The sequence below is a fragment of the Sardina pilchardus genome, chromosome 2 (assembly GCF_963854185.1).
Source record: "Sardina pilchardus chromosome 2, fSarPil1.1, whole genome shotgun sequence".
NCBI lineage: Eukaryota > Metazoa > Chordata > Actinopteri > Clupeiformes > Clupeidae > Sardina > Sardina pilchardus.
In genome coordinates this window covers 44,295,691-44,317,154 of record NC_084995.1, presented here as the reverse complement: position 1 = coordinate 44,317,154, position 21,464 = coordinate 44,295,691, and the positions used below count along the sequence as shown (strand labels likewise).

The 21,464-nt window shown below is 41.6% G+C and overlaps 3 protein-coding genes across 3 annotated transcripts in view; all 3 read left to right on the top strand.

The window, feature by feature from the left end:
• The window catches only part of LOC134075211 (CD59 glycoprotein-like), a 123,069-nt gene that overhangs the window by 92,295 nt on the left and 9,310 nt on the right, over positions 1-21,464 (top strand). The gene's annotated exons all lie outside the window — the stretch shown is intronic.
• LOC134075206 (C-type lectin domain family 4 member E-like) lies at positions 830-11,522 on the top strand. The gene is made up of 6 exons (XM_062530735.1): positions 830-866; positions 4,292-4,432; positions 4,773-4,964; positions 6,161-6,303; positions 9,116-9,216; positions 10,500-11,522. The coding sequence occupies exons 2-6, from the start codon at positions 4,411-4,413 to the stop codon at positions 10,651-10,653; spliced, it is 612 nt and encodes a 203-aa protein (XP_062386719.1). The 5' UTR covers positions 830-866; positions 4,292-4,410; the 3' UTR covers positions 10,654-11,522.
• LOC134075205 (C-type lectin domain family 4 member F-like) lies at positions 11,687-18,254 on the top strand. Its single transcript, XM_062530734.1, has 5 exons — positions 11,687-11,898; positions 14,181-14,648; positions 16,270-16,394; positions 16,687-16,787; positions 17,108-18,254. Exons 1-5 carry the CDS (start codon positions 11,760-11,762, stop codon positions 17,250-17,252), a joined length of 978 nt encoding a protein of 325 aa, XP_062386718.1. The 5' UTR covers positions 11,687-11,759; the 3' UTR covers positions 17,253-18,254.

Here is a 21,464-nt window from a genome sequence, read left to right as displayed (position 1 = left end):
TTATGTAAAGCACATTGAATGACCTCTGTGTATGAAATGCGCTATATAAATAAACTTGACTTGACTTGACTTGACAATGACAATGACAAGGACAATGGCTGCAGAGTTCCACTGGAGATATCTGGTGGACAGGGTTAACTCTCATAAGAGTTCCACTGGAGATGGTGGACAGGGGTAAGTGCTACTCTCATAAGAGTTCCACTGGAGATGTCTGGTGGACAGGGGTAAGTGCTACTCTCATAAGAGTTCCACTGGAGATGTCTGGTGGACAGGGGTAAGTGCTACTCTCATAAGAGTTCCACTGGAGATGTCTGGTGAACAGGGGTAAGTGCTAGTCTCATAAGAGTTCCACTGGAGATGTCTGGTGGACAGGAGTAAGGGCTGCTCTCATAAGAGTTGTTCTGTCTGACTGAAAAGGGTGCTCTTACTACACATGGTGAGGGGCTTTGGCATAGATGTGCATGATGGTTTGGTGGTATGACTAATGGTGAAAGTGTGCTTTAGGAAGTTGTGTTTTAAGGTTAGTATAGGGAAAGTGTGTTATTTTGTCCGGTTAGGGAGAGTTAGGTTTTAACGTTTTGAGTATCCTTGTACCTTTTGGTGGATGCTAGATGTGGGAACGTTTCAGACATTACACTTTGGTTGACCGCTCTGGTTGTCATGCATGTGGGTTATTCACTTAAACCCACTTCCTCTAACCTTCCTCGAAACAACTACCCATTTAAGACAAGTCTCAGATGACTGCACCATTTGAGTTCTAGATTGAGACGTGGTCATGGATGAATTTACACATATCTATGCAAATCCCGAGTCACATAGTGATGTCTGTGGTTTTGGAGAGGATAGCCATCGCCCTGCACGTGAAGGTAAGTGCGTACACACACACACACACACACACACACACACACACATACACACACACACTCAGATCTACAGAACTCAATGTGACACACCAAATGAATCATAAGTTAAACCTGGGTTAAACATTTTCTACACAAACTCTACATACAGTATCTGTGTGCAAACGATTGCATTTTGAACTCACAGAGAGTTGACATCAGCACAATTTAGTTTCATCATGCTCAAAATAGAATCAGCACAAGAGCTCTTTTTAAACCAGATCCAAACTGATGATGCCACCACAGATGCTGCTGACTGCTTTTATTGGATATGTGACAGTGTGCCAGTGCCTTGGAGAACATGTTGACATTAAAGCAACACAATGTAGTTCTTCATCTGTAAAGTATTGGTGTTCAAGCACATGTGTATGTCACCCTGACATTCAATAAGGAGTCTTGCTGGCATTACAGCACTTCCTGGTACAGCTCCATGTAATGCTATTGTGGGTGGGAGCGTGACCCTTTTCTTTGTCATTTTAGGCAAATCAGTTGAGAATTTATGGAAAGGGGATTTCTTACACTGTGTTGCTTTAACTTAGGCTGGGTGAACCCTGCCTGACCTGCTGGTGAATTTGGATTTCGCCCGGCAGCTCAGGCTGGAAACCGGCACATCTATCTCCCATGCTTCCTGTCCACAACCTTTGGGTCCACTCACAAACTAGCTTATCCAAAAGATGCACCGGATCGTTGGCCTGATTGGTTGAAGGACTATCCAAGCGTACGGAGTCATTTGCACTATGCCCATTGATCACGCCTCTTGTGCAGTGAAAATAAAGCGCAGACTTAAAAGATTGAGCTTAGTATGGTGATAGCCAGACTAGCCAAGCTTTAACATTTAATGATAAAAAGATGTGAAAGTTTAACTGGCATTCGGAAAGGGGTGTTCCATGGTGTGATAAAGTATGGACACCACACTACAGATTATTAAAGATAACTGGACCACACCACAGTATATTAAAGATAACTGGACCACACTACAGCATATTAAAGATAACTGGACAACACTACAGTATATTAAAGATAACTGGACCACACCACAGTATATATTAAAGATAATTGGACCACACTACAGTATATTAAAGATAACTGGACAACACTACAGACAGTACTGTATATATTAAAGATAACTGGACCACACTACAGATTATTAAAGATAACTGGACCACACTACAGTATATTAAAGATAACTGGACCACACCACAGTATATTAAAGATAACTGGACCACACTACAGTATATTAAAGATAACTGGACCACACCACAGTATATATTAAAGATAATTGGACCACACTACAGTATGTTAAAGATAACTGGACAACACTACAGACAGTACTGTATATATTAAAGATAACTGGACCACACTACAGTATGTTAAAGATAACTGGACAACACTACAGACAGTATATATTAAAGATAACTGGACCACACTACAGTATGTTAAAGATAACTGGACAACACTACAGACAGTATATATTAAAGATAACTGGACCACACTACAGTATATTAAAGATAACTGGACAACACTACAGTATGTTCAAGATAATTGGACCACACTACAGTATGTTAAAGATAACTGGACAACACTACAGACAGTATATATTAAAGATAACTGGGCCACACCAGTTGGTTAAAGATAGCTGGATAATTGGCATGTCCATCTTGTTGGCATGTTATCAAAAAAATTGGTGAAAAAGTTTTAGGCATTGGCCATACATTTGTAACAAGTAAATCAAATCAAATGTTATCTTATTTGCAAATAAAATGATAGGAATGGCTGCATTCTGAAGTTTTTCTCAGCCATATTGAATGACATATGAAGATATTCTTTGAAGCAATTGATGTCTACTTAACGGATGTCTGCTAAACTGAACTGACTAGTTACTTCCTCATTATAGTTTTCACAAAAAATCGACTTGTACAAAAATGTGCAAAACCAAAACTGAAATGACCAAGCAGTTCCTCATTATGGAGTTCACATAAAATAGATTTAGTGTCATTGACCTCCATGTCAAAGATGACAGAGATGACATGCTAGCCTTAGGTCTCAAAACGTAAATATTTTCAAACAATGTACGCTATCAGTTCAAACTACCCAGCACTGCAAACATTGGTCCCTAAGCAGATTCTAAGGACCCACAAAATCATATCCCCTCCAGCACTGCAAACCTCGGTCGCTCGGTGGATATCAAGCTACACTAGAAATGGGATGAGTAGCTTTAAGTGCTCGTAGGCCTACTGTCCATCAGCAGGATATGAAACCTTAGTTAGTTAATGATGCCATGAAGCTTGATAGTCCGCCCTTTAGAATACATCAGCGAGATATGAAACCTTAGTTAGTTAATGATGCCATGAAGCTTGATAGTCCGCCCTTTAGAATACATCAGCGGGATATGAAACCTTAGTTAGTTAGTGATGCCATGAAGCTTGATAGTCCGCCCTTTATTCGCTTCAGTCGCTGAGCTCAACCTGCGTGTATTTGGACCAGGCGTCTCTATGGGCCAGTTCACTGTAAGCAAAGGTGGAAAGAGTTATGATTCAAAACAGGATGAATATTTGCCTTCTCGTATAAAAAGTAGATTATCCAGAAACATAGACAATTATGAATCATTTGACATACAGTAGCTCCTTGAGACACGCGTCTTCATTTGAGGAGCAAGGTTATCACCGGACCCAGCAGCCAATACGCTGCTACACACACACACACCACACACACAAACACAAACCAGGCTTGTGCACACTTCCGAATTTTAGAATTGGCCTCCATTCAATTCATGAATTGGAATTTGAATTGAATTGAATTGGCCCTGCCACACAGGAAGTTGACTTTGAATTGGAATTGGAATGACAGGAAGTGGAATTCAATTTATGGCAATTCGAAACAACCACAGTCACACAACAGGAAGAATGTGTTGAATCTCGCACAGGCCTACATTCTGTTTTTTGGAAGGTTACTTTGGAAATGTAATTGGTTACTGTTTTCAATTGTAAGTTGTGTGTTTGTTGTAGTCATATCTGAAATATATAGTGAATATATATAGTGAAATTGAACTGGAATTTAGGAGTCATTCTCAATTCAATTGTGATTTTTTCACAAGCCTGATAGATAGATAGATAGATAGAAAGATAGATAGATAGATAGATTTATTGATCCCTAGTTGCATACATGGCGAGAGAGAGAGTGAGAGAGAGAGAGAGAGAGAGAGAGAGAGAGAGAGAGAGAGAGAGAGAGAGACAGAGACAGAGACAGAGACAGACATGAAGGCCTCCACTAACTAGTCTCCCAGGCAACATAATGCAGTATACATAATGGTGGCTACATACAATAATAGCCAGACTCCACATACACAGACATTTTTTCACCTCCCTGAATTGCCTGTTGTGTATCTTTACAAGGGACTAAACCTCAACGTGCGCAGAAACCAGGGTGTGACGTCTCAAGGGAACAAGTCCACAGATACTACCGGCTCACCACAATAGGGTTAGCTCTGCTATGTGCAATCCTATTGGCTGTCATGATAGCTGTGTGGGCCCATTGTAAGTACAGCACCAGAGCTTAATAATATATATATATACTGTATACAATGCCCTCCATAAGTATTGGAAGTAAAGTAACACATGCTAAAGTTGACTATAAAGAGGAACATAAAATCATCTTTTGGAAAGGAGGAAATATCCAACCTTTAAGGGCACACGTTTTTTTTTGTGAATTTCCTAAATATGATTTTATATTCAACTATTTTTTATCTATTTTGTAGTAAACGTTAGCATGTGTTCCAATACTTATGAAGGGCACTATATATATATATATATATATATATATATATAATATATTGTATGGTGTGGTTGTTTATTCATGGCGTTTTGTCTCCTCTAGACCAGCCCTCCTGTAGTGCTGAGATGAGCCCTCTTCTTGCCAACCTCACCCACCAGAACAGGAGTCTGCAGCTGCAGCTGCAGTGCAGTGTGTTACGTGCTCAGAGGGACAGCCTGGCTGCCAGCCAGAAGACGGACGCTGAGAGGATTAGCCAGATTCAAAGTGAGCTAGAGGCTCTGCGCAGCAGGATTGGTAAGATATGAATATGACATGTTTTTTTTCTTTACCTTTATCTATTCATTTATTTATTTTTCTTTTTAATTTATTATTGAAGTTGAACGGACACTTGACTTGAGCACAAGGAATTTCAATGCTTATAAATACTTATTTATGAGTACATGACAATAAACTTTGAACTTTGACATGAGTCAGCCCATAATAGAGCACATTTAAGTCCTCAGGGGTGTATTCTAGGCTAGTCTATTTAGCTCCATTCTAATTTATCAGCATCGATTAGCATCCAGCTAGCCAGTTAGCTTTGTTAACTTCTCATCAACTAATGGTAACTTGCAAGCTTTTCTAACAGAGTTACTCATAAAAGTTAGAGGCCTTGTGATTAGCACTGAGTGTAGTGGAGGAGCTGAGTGTTAGAGTGACTGGCTTTATGTCTCCTTTAGAGGACACGTGTCCTTAGTGAAGGAGCTGAGTGTTAGAGTGACTGGCTTTATGTCTCCTTTAGAGGACACGTGTCCTGATGGGTGGAGGAGCTGAGTGTTAGAGTGACTGGCTTTATGTCTCCTTTAGAGGACACGTGTCCTGATGGGTGGAGGAGCTGAGTGACTGGCTTTATGTCTCCTTTAGAGGACACGTGTCCTGATGGGTGGAGGAGCTGAGTGACTGGCTTTATGTCTCCTTTAGAGGACACGTGTCCTGATGGGTGGAGGAGCTGAGTGTTAGAGTGACTGGCTTTATGTGTCCTTTAGAGGACACATGTCTTTAGTGGAGGAGCTGAGTGTTAGAGTGACTGGCTTTATGTGTCCTTTAGAGGACACGTGTCTTTAGTGGAGGAGCTGAGTGTTAGAGTGACTGGCTTTATGTCTCCTTTAGAGGACACGTCACGTGTCTTTAGTGGAGGAGCTGAGTGACTGGCTTTATGTCTCCTTTAGAGGACACGTGTCCTGATGGGTGGAGGAGCTGAGTGACTGGCTTTATGTGTCCTTTAGAGGACACGTGTCTTTAGTGGAGGAGCTGAGTGACTGGCTTTATGTCTCCTTTAGAGGACACGTGTCCTGATGGGTGGAGGAGCTGAGTGACTGGCTTTATGTCTCCTTTAGAGGACACGTGTCCTGATGGGTGGAGGAGCTGAGTGACTGGCTTTATGTCTCCTTTAGAGGACACGTGTCCTGATGGGTGGAGGAGCTGAGTGACTGGCTTTATGTGTCCTTTAGAGGACACGTGTCCTGATGGGTGGAGGAGACTGGGCTCCAGCATCTACTTTGTCTCCACGGGAACAATGAGCTGGAGCTCCAGCAGGAAGGACTGCAGAGAGAGAGGAGCAGACCTGGTGATCATCAACAGCAGAGTGGAGCAGGTGTGTGTGTGTGTGTGTGTGTGTGTGTGTGTGTGTGTTAGGGCTGTCAAAATTGCTCAAAAATGACGTTCGAATATTCCCTCTAGAAAAACAGATTGATTCGATTATATTCGAATATCTGGTAGCGCATTTTGTCCATGACGTGCATTACGTCAATAACAGGATAAATTAATAAATTAATACAAAGAGACATAACTACTTGTAAAAGGTAGTTCATTTAAGTATAAATATATTTGACAACGTAGGCTATTGCCTACTCAAAAACAAGTAAATCAAAGGTCAACACCGCAGACCTCACTCTCGCTTGCTCTCTCGCACTCACACACATACTTTCTCTCTCTCTCCCGCACCCTCGCGTTTGTTGCGCACCTAGCTCTCTGCGCACAACGGAAAATGAACAATATTTTTGTAGATTTTTGTAGCCTACAAGCCTACAAGCAATTTAAGATCGTGACTCTTGTCCCAAATAGGCTATAGCAGGCTTCATTCAATGATTGAAACAAATATTATTAAATTAGGCTAATTGAAGTTTTACAGTGGGCTAACCCGACTTCAGTTTCATGTTACATCGCGTCGTTAATCAGCTCCTCATCTTTCAATCCCAAAAGTTGTTGTTTCGATTCTAGGCTATTGGTGACTGTTACACAGGGATACGGTAGACTAGGCCTACATTGCTTGACAGAACTCCCTGAAGCCTGCCCCATCCACGACACTGATCGGTCTCCTTACAAATGAACGAAATTAATTTCTGCGTGATGGCCTGCTGAAATGGACGCTTAAGAGCGCGGCATTGTACGCCAAAAGCATGAAATGCGTCAAATAACACGGCAAATGACTTAAGAAACCGGCGTGACATTCTACGCCTTTTGGTGAGACCAGGCTGCCCCTTCTCTTGTTGCAGACAGAGCTTGTGGCGGCGGGCGTGCAAAATAAGTGTCAATAGCCTACGTGGCTGTTTAGCTGTTCCACACATTATGATATGCTCATTTGAGTGCACATTTTCGAAATGTGACCTCATTACTAGTGGTAGAATAGTATGCTAACTGTATCTTACATGCATACTACTTGATTTCGCGCCTCCAGAAATCCAAAGTAGGCTACTTACGATATACAAAAAAGTAGCCTACTTTAGGTACTTCCAGGCATGGCTTTTAAGATTTTAGGGGGTTAAAATCACGTTCTCTGCTGCGGTCGAGTTGGGCTCTGCACCTTCTGCCTTCTTCCAATGAAGTCAACTTTCAATATTGACTGTGCTCATGCGGCTTCTGTCACCTGTCCCTGATCCTTCACGCAGCGCATCCTATGAGCGCATTCACTCACAAGGCAGACAGCGGCGCCTCTGCTACTGCCAGTGGCGTAACTATAGTAGGTGCAAGAAGTGGCAGGAGCGTAAGGAGCAAGGGGAACTAACACTAACATCTATTTTTCAACTTGCCAAAATGCTGCTGGTGGTAGATTATTTACGACAGTGTAACATCCACATTCGGGGAAGTGAAGTGTGTAGCCTACTACTCTGTTGTTTCTTACATTGCCTGCGACTGTGACAACAGCTGAGCGATCTTTTTCCAAACTCAAACTTATTAAGACTTACCGAAGGAGCAGCATGGGGCAGGAGAGGCTCAGTGGGTTAGCTATCCTGTCCATTGAAAATACGAGAGCCAGCGCATTAAATATTGGGAACATCGTTGACGATTTTGCACAACGAAAGGCTCACGACCTAATTTACGCATAGGCTATTGGATATTGTATGCATATTAATGATTTTATTTGGTTTCTGCACGGTTGAATAAGTTAGGATAAATTAAGTTTCGTTTCTGCGCAGTGCGAGTTAATAAGCAAGCAATCTACGCTTGCAGTTTCAGCAGAAGGTTGAAGAAGTTTCAGCGCATTGAGTGTTCCCATAATTCCATGCGAGTTGATGTTAATGCAGTAATATTAGATTACACTGGCCTGCAGACTATTAATATATATATATTTTGAATGTAATGGTCCTATGTAGCCGTGTGTTTTTCATTATATATCTGTAACTACTAAACTACTTCGTTTCCAGAGGTCCTTTGCATAGAGAATTGAAGTCACCCTTAATGTGTATTGCATGTAGGCCTTATAGAGCTAATACATCCGTGTCAGTCAGTTTACGAATGGAAAACGAGAACGCCCAACTAGGAACGTCGCAGCAGAGTCCGCACCTGTCTAATGACGTTATCGGTAAGTGCGGGTCAGAGCGGTGCGGATGTGTTTTTACACATTCGAATATGCATTTTCATAATCGAATGTCAGATTTATAAATCTATTCGAATATACATTCGAATTTAGAATATTCGTTGACAGCCCTAGTGTGTGTGTTTGTGGGGAAGTGATCATCCTTATGTACTGCCTTACCCTGAAGACAACGGTGTAGATTACACCAAAACTTGTATCCTTTGAGTTTAAAGGAGGAACTGCTTTTGAAATAGGAACTACGTGATTGACTACTAGCATGTAGCAAGGAGGCTAAACCCCATGGGTGCTAGCATGTTCTTTAATGGGGAGGGTGCACAGAAGGAGTTTTACCCACCTGCTGGCTGCTAGACTTTAACTACAGTACAGTACATGGACACTTTCAAAACCAGTGTTACCATTATTAGCTTTCAATAATCATGTCTGTGTAACTATGAGCAATTGCATTATTAGCTTTCAATAATCATGTCTGTGTAACTACAGTATGAGCAATTGCATTATTAGCTTTCAATAATCATGTCTGTGTAACTATGAGCAATTGCCTTATGACAGACATTCATCATCAGGCATTGCCTGTTTTTTTGTCTAATAGGAGTTTGTTAATACCCTGAGTCAGCATGTTTGGATCGGCCTGACTGAGCATAACACAGACAGTATGTGGAAGTGGGTGGACGGCACACAGTTGAGTACTGGGTAAGAGATGACTTGACTATTGAACATTTAACCTCCGACATGTAGGAATTTGGTGAGGTCTATGCACGTTTATCCTCCGACATGTAGGAATTTGGTGAGGTCTATGCACATTTATCCTCCGACGTGTAGGAATTTCGTGAGGTCTATGCACATTTAACCTCCGACGTGTAGGAATTTGGTGAGGTCTATGCACGTTTAACCTCCGACGTGTAGGAATTTGGTGAGGTCTATGCACATTTATCCTCCGACATGTAGGAATTTGGTGAGGTCTATGCACGTTTAACCTCCGACGTGTAGGAATTTGGTGAGGTCTATGCACGTTTATCCTCCCACATGTAGGAATTTGGTGAGGTCTATGCACGTTTAACCTCCGACATGTAGGAATTTGGTGAGGTCTATGCACGTTTAACCTCCGACATGTAGGAATTTGGTGAGGTCTATGCACATTTATCCTCCAACATGTAGGAATTTGGTGAGGTCTATGCACATTTAACCTCCGACATGTAGGAATTTGGTGAGGTCTATGCACATTTAACCTCCGACATGTAGGAATTTGGTGAGGTCTATGCACATTTAACCTCCGACATGTAGGAATTTGGTGAGGTCTATGCACATTTAACCTCCGACGTGTAGGAATTTGGTGAGGTCTATGCACGTGTAACCTCCGACATGTAGGAATTTGGTGAGGTCTATGCACATTTAACCTCAGACATGTAGGAATTTGGTGAGGTCTATGCACATTTAACCTCCGACATGTAGGAATTTGGTGAGGTCTATGCACGTGTAACCTCCGACATGTAGGAATTTGGTGAGGTCTATGCACGTTTATCCTCCGACATGTAGGAATTTGGTGAGGTCTATGCACATTTAACCTCAGACATGTAGGAATTTGGTGAGGTCTATGCACATTTAACCTCCGACATGTAGGAATTTGGTGAGGTCTATGCACATTTAACCTCCGACGTGTAGGAATTTGGTGAGGTCTATGCACATTTATCCTCCGACATGTAGGAATTTGGTGAGGTCTATGCACGTTTAACCTCCGACATGTAGGAATTTGGTGAGGTCTATGCACATTTAACCTCCGACATGTAGGAATTTGGTGAGGTCTATGCACATTTAACCTCCGACATGTAGGAATTTGGTGAGGTCTATGCACATTTTAGTTGAACCAGTTACCACAGCACAACCTTTTGTTCAGTATGTTGTTGAATGTGACAAATTGGGGTTCAGTCCTCCACACTCAGCTCAACACACTAATTGTCGGGTTCGGCTGTCTTCAGGTACTGGGCGCCCGGGGAGCCCAATGAGTATCGGAGCGGGGAGGACTGCACTGTGAGTCGGTCCAGCTCCGGCTCGCTCAACTCCTGGAATGACGAACGGTGCCACACAGAGTACGCCTGGGTGTGTGAGAGGGTGGCCTGCACTGACCACTAGATGCTTCATTCACCTCCTCTCACACACACACAAACACAAACAAACATGCACACACACAAACACAGTATGTGATCACATAAAAATATTTTTTATGAATCATTGAAAGGCAGTATTATATATATATATATATACAGTATTTATATATATACTGTATTTATATAACCTTTCCTGTCATATAATAATAATAATAATATGTTTATTTTATATAGCGCCTTTCTCAAACCAAAGTTCACTTTACATAGTAAGGAAAAAACAGTACAAACAAAGAAGACACAAGAAAATAAGAAAATACAACAATGAGAACACAAAAAACAGGCAAACAATACAACAAAGAGAGCTGATGGTACAGGGTTATGTGTTGGGTGTGGAGAAGTGATCATTAAACAAAAAGGTCTTGAGATGCGTTTTGAAGAAAGGAAGAGTCACTTTTAAAGAAGCTGCTCTATTTGAAGTAGCTTGACTTATCCACAAAGTTCATTGTTTTGTGAATTAGCTCAGGCATATCCACTTCTTAAGCTGAGCTCAGCACGAGATCATTACTGTGAGGTGTACTCTACATTTCTACGATTGTTCTGATCTCTGAATTCTGTGACAACCATGAAATAAAAAAGCCTCTGATGCTAGACTGGTTTGTTTGTTGTAAACAACAGCTTATTTTATACTAGTAGACTGATTTGTTAGTTGTAAATAACAGCTTATGTTATTACAGGCTGATTTGTTAGTTGTAAATAGGCTAAAAGCGTATTTTATAATAGCGGTTTGTGTGAATAAAATCCTTTTTTTTCCCTAATTTGTTAGTTGTTAATAAAAGCTTTTAGCACTGTGATAAATCCTTGTCATTTCACAAGTCCCCTTCTGCATCAGGAAATGCTGACTCTGATGACCACTGAAGAACTTGTTTGGCACGAGACCTCAACATCTGAGGTCCTTTTCAGCGCTGTTCATAATGCTTGGCCAAGCAGCTTTCCTTGCTCTGCTTCCTCAATCTCAATCTCAACATTCCTTGCTTCCTCAATCTGCAAACATTTCTAGCAAGGCCACAGGAAAAGGGAACCAGAATGCAAGGTTGCTTTGGTCACTGCACTTGATAACAACTGAAATACAAAATGTCTGTAAATATTTATGAAAGAGCAGATATTGTTGAAGTCAAACAGATTCTGACTGAGCATATGGACACATACGATAACACCTCCACACTGGACTCTATCGGAGGAGGCTGGGGAACGGAAAGGATCGAGCAAAAAGGCAAGTCTACATTTTCCTCTTTGCTTAAATATATTTTTATGGTTATGGTTATTGCTATTTAGCAGACGCCTTGGTCCAAAACGACATACAAATAAGTAAATAAATAAATAAAAACCACCTGTTTTACGTAAATACTGAAAACATCAAATGGTAAGTTGTAGGCAAGTTGTAGTAATGTAATGCACATTAGACCACTGGAGACAAATCTAAACAAATATGTAAAAAATAAATTACTACACGGTTTAAACAGGAACCCCTTAATGAAACATGCCATGATCTAAATATCAATTAAAAATGCACAAACAACAGACCAAGGAGAAAAGGCATCTACTAAATAGCCCACCCATAACACAGGAGAGGTGGAGCTCTGCTGGAGGGTTAATGTCCATTCAGAAGAAAAAGGGCACAATTCCATATGCAGGTACTCGGCAGAATTGCAAATCTTAAAACACTCTTACTGTTTAGGGTCAAAGTATCAGCATTTTGGGATTAGCATTAGCATTAGCATCCCTCAAGGGGTCCTCCCTATGTTCCCTGGGTCCTATGAGCTCTGGTTTTCCCCCAAAGGGTCCTATGGTCCCCAGTCGCAATATATACCAGGGAACATAGGTCCCTTTTGGGGAAAAGCGGGGAACATAGGACCATTTCTTTTCTTTTTTTAAAAAAAAAACGGGTCCTACAGTGTTCCCTGGTCCCATACCAAGTGGGGAGAACATACTGTAGGTACGCTCCCCTCTTCAACACACCTCAATAGACTGTAGGTGTGCTAATGATAATACTGAACATGTTCTATCGTATGGAGTGCCTGGATGTGGACTTCTTTCCTTGTCCTTCTTATTTTTATTTTTTTTTTAGTCATTAGTAATTTACAAAACTAATTTTGAAATAGGTTGAGAGATCTGCAATATTGCTATTTATTAAAGGAATTAATATGGAATTAGCTTTTTTGCCCATTTTTGCAAAATCACTTGAAATCCTATTCCTAACCCATTTACAGCCACTGAGTTGGAAGCACTGAAATGGAATTTAAACACGTCAATCATCTGCGGAACGGGCAGGGCTCGAAAAACTCCAGCCAATAGTATTCTAAACCCCATACCATCATTTCACAGCTCATTCGTCAATCTAACGGTCTTCCTCTTCCTCATCTTCCTCCCCCCCCCCCCGTGCGCGCGACCCTTTCGTGCACATGGCACGAAAGCTGTTGACCGCGAGTCAGTGCTGAAACGAAACTAATTGTAGGCCTGCTGCACGTCCCATAATGTTCCGCTCTAGTTGTATGTGTCACTTCATTTCTATACAAACTAAGGCAGCGGATACATACAGAAACTCAACCACCCTCGTAATAAATAAGCTATGTAGCAAAAATTTAATTTTACCGTGACTCGAAGAGTGTTGTAAACATGAAACCGAAACTTAGTGCTGTAGTGCACTAAGTGCATAGTGCTGTAGACGCCAGGCTGGCATTTCATTTAGCCTGGGCTTCTGAATTCTCGTTTGTGCATGAATGTGCATCCATGGAGGGCAGGACTTGAGGTTGTAGCCTATATGTTCAAAATCTGCCGGACGTTTTGCGAATTCCGTACCCAACCTCTAAGTATCTGCCTTGTCAGTCAAATCATATTTTTTTTGTATTTGATCTTTTCAAATTGAAATAACTTCAACCACATATTGTAACAGGTGCTAAGCTTTAAATCACTTCGAGCACATGTTGTACCAGGTGCGACACTTCTATCTAGTAGCAAGATAACCATCCTTTCACACATCTGCTGCCTTGCATGCAGTTTTTGAGGAAATGGTCCAAATGTCCTTCAGGTCCTGTTTTCTCTTTGCATGAACTCATGCCTTCCTGAAATGAAATGCTGACTGTAATTACCAGTTCTCCTCAGGCAATTCCTTTACATGGACTCTAATAATAACCTAATGTACAGAACTCACTAATAGCCTAAAGTACAGCCGACTCTTTAGCTTACATGGACTCTAATAGCCTAAAGTACAGGCAACTATTTAGCTTTTACTGTACATAGACTCTAATAACCTAACGTACAGGCAACTATTTAGTTTTTACATAGACTCTAATAACCTAAAGTGCAGGCGATTCTTTACAGGTCTCTAATAATATGTCACCAGGCCACTCCTTTACAGGGCTTTTACATGGACTTTAATAACATCTGCCACAAACTACAGTGGCCTAATGTGTTTGTTTCCATGAAAATAAACCAGGAAAAGGTTAAAAGGTGTCTTGTCAGTAACAGACCTGTAATGGCATTCCTATTCCACAGGGGCAAGGCCCTACAAGATGGCTACTGGGAGCCTGCTTCTACTGTGCGCTCTTCTGCTGTTCACCGTCATCGGCCTGTGTGTCAGCGTCTCCAGAGAGAGAGACCAGCTGCAGGTCATCACCGCCAACCTGACTGAAGCCAGACATCTCCTACAGTCCACTAATGCTAGTCTGACCCAGGAGAGGGATGCACTGAAAACCAACAACACTATCCTAGCAAAAGAGAGAGAGCAGCTGGAGAGCTCCTACAGGGCCGTGGTCAGGGAGAGAGACCGCTTAAACGCCAGCTACACCGACACAAATGCAGAGAAGACACAGTTACAGACCAACTACGACACTCTGTCCAAAGATAAAGACCAATTGCAGAATAGCTACAACCAACTGAAACAAGATCAAGAATCGCTCAACACTAGCTATGCCAACCTTGAGAAAGAGAGAGATGACATGCTGAAGGGGCTCCTGGACTTGGGTGAGTAGAACTTCAGTTCAATTCAATTCAATTCAATTCAATTCAATTCAATTCAATTCAATTGCATTCCATTCCATTCCATTCCATTCAATTCAATTCAAGTGAAGTGAAGCCAATTCCATTCAAGCCAAGTGAAGTACAGTAATGTTTGAAAAGCAGTTAGATTTAGGGCATATGCAATACAGTGGTAGTCACCAGACACTACTGCACCAACTACAGAGTAGCCTCTAGTGATCTAATGGTGTGTTCAACACTACTGTAGGCTACTAACTACAGAGTAGCAGCTAGCGTGATCTAATGGTGTGTTCAACACTACTGCACTATCCACAGAGTAGCAGCTAGCGTGATCTAATGGTGTGTTCAACACTACTGCACTATCCACAGAGTAGCAGCTAGCATGATCTAATGGTGTGTTCAACACAACTGTACTATCCACAGAGTAGCAGCTAGCGTGATCTAATGGTGTGTTCAACACTACTGCACTATCCACAGAGTAGCAGCTAGCATGATCTAATGGTGTGTTAAACACTACTGCACTAACAGAACCTCTAGCGTGCTCTAATGGTGTGTTCAACACTACTGCACTAACAGAACCTCTAGCGTGCTCTAATGGTGTGTTCAACACTACTGTACTAACTACAGAGTAGCAGCTAGCATGATCTAATGGTGTGTTCAACACAATGGTGTGTTCAACACTACTGCACTATCGAGAGCACGCTGTAGTGGTGGGTTTTAAGCCCAATTCACACCAAAGATTCCCGACGCGACGAGACTGAGTTGCTGCGGTGTGAAAGCAAAAGCAAAATCATTCAACATGTTCAGTCACAGTTGCAAGGTTTTAGAAGGTCGCGCGAACCTCGTCTCGTATCTTTGGTCTGAACCCTACTGCAGCGTAGCGGCTAGCATGATCTAATCGTGTCGTATCTTTGGTCTGAACCCTACTGCAGCGTAGCGGCTAGCATGATCTAATCGTGTCGTATCTTTGGTCTGAACCCTACTTAACACCACTGCAGCGTAGCGGCTAGCATGATCTAATCGTGTCGTATCTTTGGTCTGAACCCTACTTAACACTACTGCAGCGTAGCGGCTAGCATGATCTAATCGTGTCGTATCTTTGGTCTGAACCCTACTTAACACCACTGCAGCGTAGCGGCTAGCATGATCTAATCGTGTCGTATCTTTGGTCTGAACCCTACTTAACACCACTGCAGCGTAGCGGCTAGCATGATCTAATCGTGTCGTATCTTTGGTCTGAACCCTACTTAACACCACTGCAGCGTAGCGGCTAGCATGATCTAATCGTGTCGTATCTTTGATCTTAACACTACTGCAGCGTAGCGGCTAGCATGATCTAATCGTGTCGTATCTTTGATCTTAACACTACTGCAGCGTAGCGGCTAGCATGATCTAATCGTGTCGTATCTTTGGTCTGAACCCTACTTAACACCACTGCAGCGTAGCGGCTAGCATGATCTAATCGTGGGTTTAAACATGACACATTTGTTTTTGTTTAATGCAGCCGTGTAGCATGCCATCAGAACCTGGACGCAAGAGTGTTACTGTATGTCAACTTGATATCTGGGTGGACAGTGTAGCTCTTATGACACTTTTATTTTTAAAGATTGGAGGTATTTCGACTCCCACCTGTACTACATCTCAACGACCAACAAATCCTGGGATGACGCGCGACAGCATTGCAAATCAACTGGAGCAGACCTGGTCACAATAAACAGCCAAGAGGAGCAGGTGATGTGTTTCTTTGTGTTTGTTTGTTTATGTCTGTGTGTGTGTGTGTGTGTATGTGTGTGTGTGTGTGTGCGTGGGGTGGTGGTGATTACAATGTTGTCTGATGTCTGAATCTGTCTTTTCACCTGGAATCAAATTTGGTACATGGGCTTCTACTTCTACCAATTAATCTGATTTGGTACATGGGCTTTTACCAATTAATCTGATTTGGTACATGGACTTTTACCAATTAATCTTTTTTTTGTATGAAAACAAAATTAATTGATTTCATGTGTTTGTATGAAAACAACAGGAATTTGTCTCGTCGTTTAACAAGGAAGTTTGGATTGGCCTGTCTGACGTCAACGTGGAGGGACAATGGAGATGGGTAGACGACAGCCCATTGACCACCAAGTACGATTCTGAATTTGTGTTTGGATCATAATAATAAATAATAATACATTTCATTTATATAGCACCTTTCTCAAACCCAAGGTCGCTATACTGTACATAGGAGGGAAATACAGTACAAAGAAAACACAAGAAAATTCAACAATACAACAATGAAAATACATGTACAACAGACAAACAGACAAGCAAACAATACAACACAGAGAAGCTATCATGGCTGTTTCATCCACAGACTTACTGTAGCATGACAAAGTGAGCACGCTGTTTGCTTCTGTGTTACCTGTGCACATGTGCCTCTCTTCATGCCTGTGTTTTATCCTCAGGTTCTGGGCCAAAGATCAGCCCAACAGCTACAAAGGAGAACAGGACTGCGTCAAGCTCTGGCTCTCTCCTCCCCTTGAGAACTGGAATGACGAGAAATGTTCAATAGTACACCAGTGGATATGTGAAAAACCCATCCAGAGATAACTAGAGAAATGTTCAATAGTACAACAGTGGATATGTGAAAAACCCATCCAGAGATAACTACAGAAATGTTCAATAGTACACCAGTGGATATGTGAAAAACCCATCCAGAGATAACTAGAGAAATGTTCAATAGTACACCAGTGGATATGTGAAAAACCCATCCAGAGATAACTAGAGAAATGTTCAATAGTACACCAGTGGATATGTGAAAAACCCATCCAGAGATAACTAGAGAAATGTTCAATAGTACACCAGTGGATATGTGAAAAACCCATCCAGAGATAACTAGAGAAATGTTCAATAGTACACCAGTGGATATGTGAAAAACCCATCCAGAGATAATTAGAGAAATGTTCAATAGTACACCAGTGGATATGTGAGAAACCCATCCAGAGATAACTAGAGAAATGTTCAATAGTACACCAGTGGATATGTGAGAAACCCATCCAGAGATAATTAGAGAAATGTTCAATAGTACACCAGTGGATATGTGAAAAACCCATCCAGAGATAACTAGAGAAATGTTCAATAGTACACCAGTGGATATGTGAAAAACCCATCCAGAGATAATTAGAGGTGCTCTAAGTCTTGTTACAGGGTTTCTAAGCTAAATTTTTTTTTTTTGTTACATACAGCAAACATCACCTCACCATCTGCTAGCTGTTTGTGCCCTAAACACACTGAAAAAAAAAAAAAAAAAAAAAAAGCCCAGCCCAGGCTCCAAAAACAACTTGGTCCAACCTGGACCATACAAACATAAACTGTTCCAGCCAATCACAGACAAGATGCGTGTTTAGGACAGTTTCCATTGCAGGGGAGGAAGTAGCCAGCTAGCTCTCTGTTTTGTTTGAACGTCAGCAGAAGCGACGTCACCCAACATCGCTTACAGCATCTTTAAACAAGCAAGCAAGATATTGGTAATTTAATACCATATACAGTATAAGATAGTTCTATTGCAGCTGTACATGTCAATCTCAAATAAATGATTCAATTTTGATCACATGCAGTCTGCTTTCTCCTTCAATCCATGTCAGACAAAGGGATTACCGGTAGTTTACTAATAGATAACATGTCTTAGCTATACTAGTGGGCTGTTTTTTTTTTCTTATTATTATTCTTTTTTTTATTATTGTTTGTAGGATCCCCATTATCTGGGGCATAAGTCCCAGCTATTCTCCCTGGGGTCCAACAGTACAGACAGATAATAAAAAAGTTAAAAGTTCATCAGACATAAACACACACACACACACACACACACACACACACACACACACACACAGGCACAGGCACACACACATATACTGTATACATACACACCTACACAAAATATGTAAAAAAAAAACCCTAATCTTACATATATGCACCCACTAATTACTATTCAGATCAAGCATTTATAAAACCTGTGCACCGCTTTCTGCCCCGACTTTTCCCACGTGTGGCTCCTACTCAACATGTAGGCTATACAGTGCCTATAAAGTCATCATACCCCTTTGAAATAGTTACTTTTTGTCTTGAATTTCTTGTCTTCATTCTTGAACAGGGGCGGAGTGGTAATCGGGAGATTCGGGACATTTCCCGCCAGGCCGGCCGGCCTGATGTTGCATTTGAACTGCCCCAAGACGTGCCTGAGCGGCCGCTAGAACATTGTTATCATAAGATATTTCCGCAAGCGCTTCTATCCCCTGAAATCGATCATCGTCAATTTCAATCACTTGAAAACCAACCAGTATTTAAACCATTTAGTTGCGATATATACCTTAGTCATGGTTACCCTACATATTAATTACAGGCCTATTCATCTCAGTTCTCACCCATCAGTGCATTTGTGGGTAGCCTTGGGTGTCTTCATTTAATTTTTCATATTATCAAAAGTGTTATTTAACTCTTTTGGTCACCAATAAATTCAAAATAAAACAGCAAAGCCTCCTGGGAATGGCAAATACGTTTGCTAGGTCAAGTCTATTACAGAAATGTAGGGGGATAGATGAGCGGCCCCTCCTCTAATGGCATGGCCCCTTAGCCTGTAGGCCCATTCGTGAAAGTAACGTTTTGATAGTGAACGGATTAGCAGGTGTTTGCTTGATTAATGTGGAAGGCAAGAAGAGGAAAGAGAAAAGAGGGGGCTTAGCTGAAAAAGGCAGAATTAAGAAGAAGCGACTGCTGGAGGAGCATGCATCTAAATGCTCAAAACAGATTTAGGCTATCCGTAGCCTAGTCCACGGCCATTAGGAGTGCAGGTAAATTTGACAGAATGAAAAACATTGACGCAAAGCTCAACTACGTTAGGCTACTTGCTAGACGGAAAATATCACAAGCTAGTTAACTCATGTAGCCTACATTTCAAACGAATCAATGGCTTACAGTTTTTTTCTGTGACTAACATAGCGTTTGTCCAAACAGTTGTCACGTTTTCAAAACTCTAAACACATTGTGGCCATACCATTCACACATTTCATGTCGTTTTCGCACAATATGCAGGCAGTGAACACATTTCCACAATGCTTACATTTTCTTAACAAACAAGTTATACCTCTCAACAAAATGATGGATCGTTTTTCTATTATTTCACAGATGTTAACACATGACATCCCACAATAGTTAAAACAATTCCAAACCTTAGTAACCTCTGCTTCTGCAATGGTATCAGTTCAAAAACAATATATCTCAGCTGATAATAAACAAACAATTGAATAACTGGCACACAGATGATGTTGGGTAAATTGGGCCAACCACAGCTGATTCCAGTTTGTCTTAGACTCAGTGGCAGGGGTCACTTTTTACATTTACATTACACTTACACAGTAAAAGGAGGAGGTGATGTTTTTGGAAACAGAAACATAAAAAGACAAATACTGTAATGTCTGGATGAGGAAGAGTAAGAACAATGGGCCCAGGGAGAAGAGCAGTGAAAGGTGCAGTAGGAGGTGCAGGAGCAGTGAAGCAGTGAGAGGTGCAGGAGCAGTGAGAGGAGCAGGCCCAAGGAGAGGGCAAGGTAGAGATGTAAAATGCTTTTGAATGTGGACATACAGTTCCCAACCAAGAAATTTAGTGTAAAAATGGTGTATTGCATGTTTTGCATGCACATGCCCGTAAAACTGAAACATGAAAGTCTGGACCTGGACCTTCATAAATTGACTATATTACATTTAGCCAACATTTGGTTTGTGTTTAATATACGGAAGGTGGTCGTGCTCAAGGCATGGGTGGGTTGGGCCGGCAGTGGGCTGGCGGCGGGTAGGGGGCCGGTGTGGTCAGAATATTCCCGGTGGATTTTAGTGTCCCACTCCGCCCCTGTTCTTGAATGCACTCACTCACACACACACACACACACACACACACACACACACACACACACACACACACACACACACACACACACACGGTATTCAATGCAGGAAACCTACAGTTAACTAAATGGTTCAACTGTTCAATTGGTGGTGTTAACTGAAGGATGATCATTGGAAGGATAATGAAAATTGAAAATGAAAATGTTTGTTGCTTGATTGGACCTGGACAGATTGAGATTTACAAATATGACGTAACCATCAACATAATTAAGGCATCTTGCTGTGACAAACTGGGAAGGCTTCAGCAGGAGGTAAACACTGCTAGTCAAAGTTTACTCCAATTATAACCTTTATTCAAACCACACACACTCACAACAGGGAACTACAGTCATTTCCTGTGTATAAGCCGCGGTAGGAATCAAACTCATATTAATGCCATATTAACTGCCCCTGTGTATTACAGTTTTTTCTGAATGCTTAAAGGGATATTCCGCCATTTGTGGAAATACGCTCATTTTCCACCTTCCCTCGAGCAAAACAATCGATATTTACCTTGTTCCCGTTCATCCAGCCATTCTGTGAGTCTGGCGATACAACTTTTAGCTTCAGCCTAGCATTGATCATTGAATCGGATTAGACCATTAGCTTCTCGCCTGCTAGCTTCATGTTTAAAAGTGACTAAGATTTCTGGTAATTTTCCCATTTAAAACGTGTCTCCTCTCAAGTTAGAAAGTGCAATAAGACCAACTGAAAATGAAACCTGGCGTTTTTCTAGGCTGATTTGACATGGAACTACACTCTCATCTGGCGTAATAATCAAGGCAACTTGCAGCTACTGGCACTACTACTGCTTGTTGTCTATGGGGACTATTTTCAGATGCTGCGTATGATATCACTGCGCCTATGGTACGTTTGCAAGTTGCCT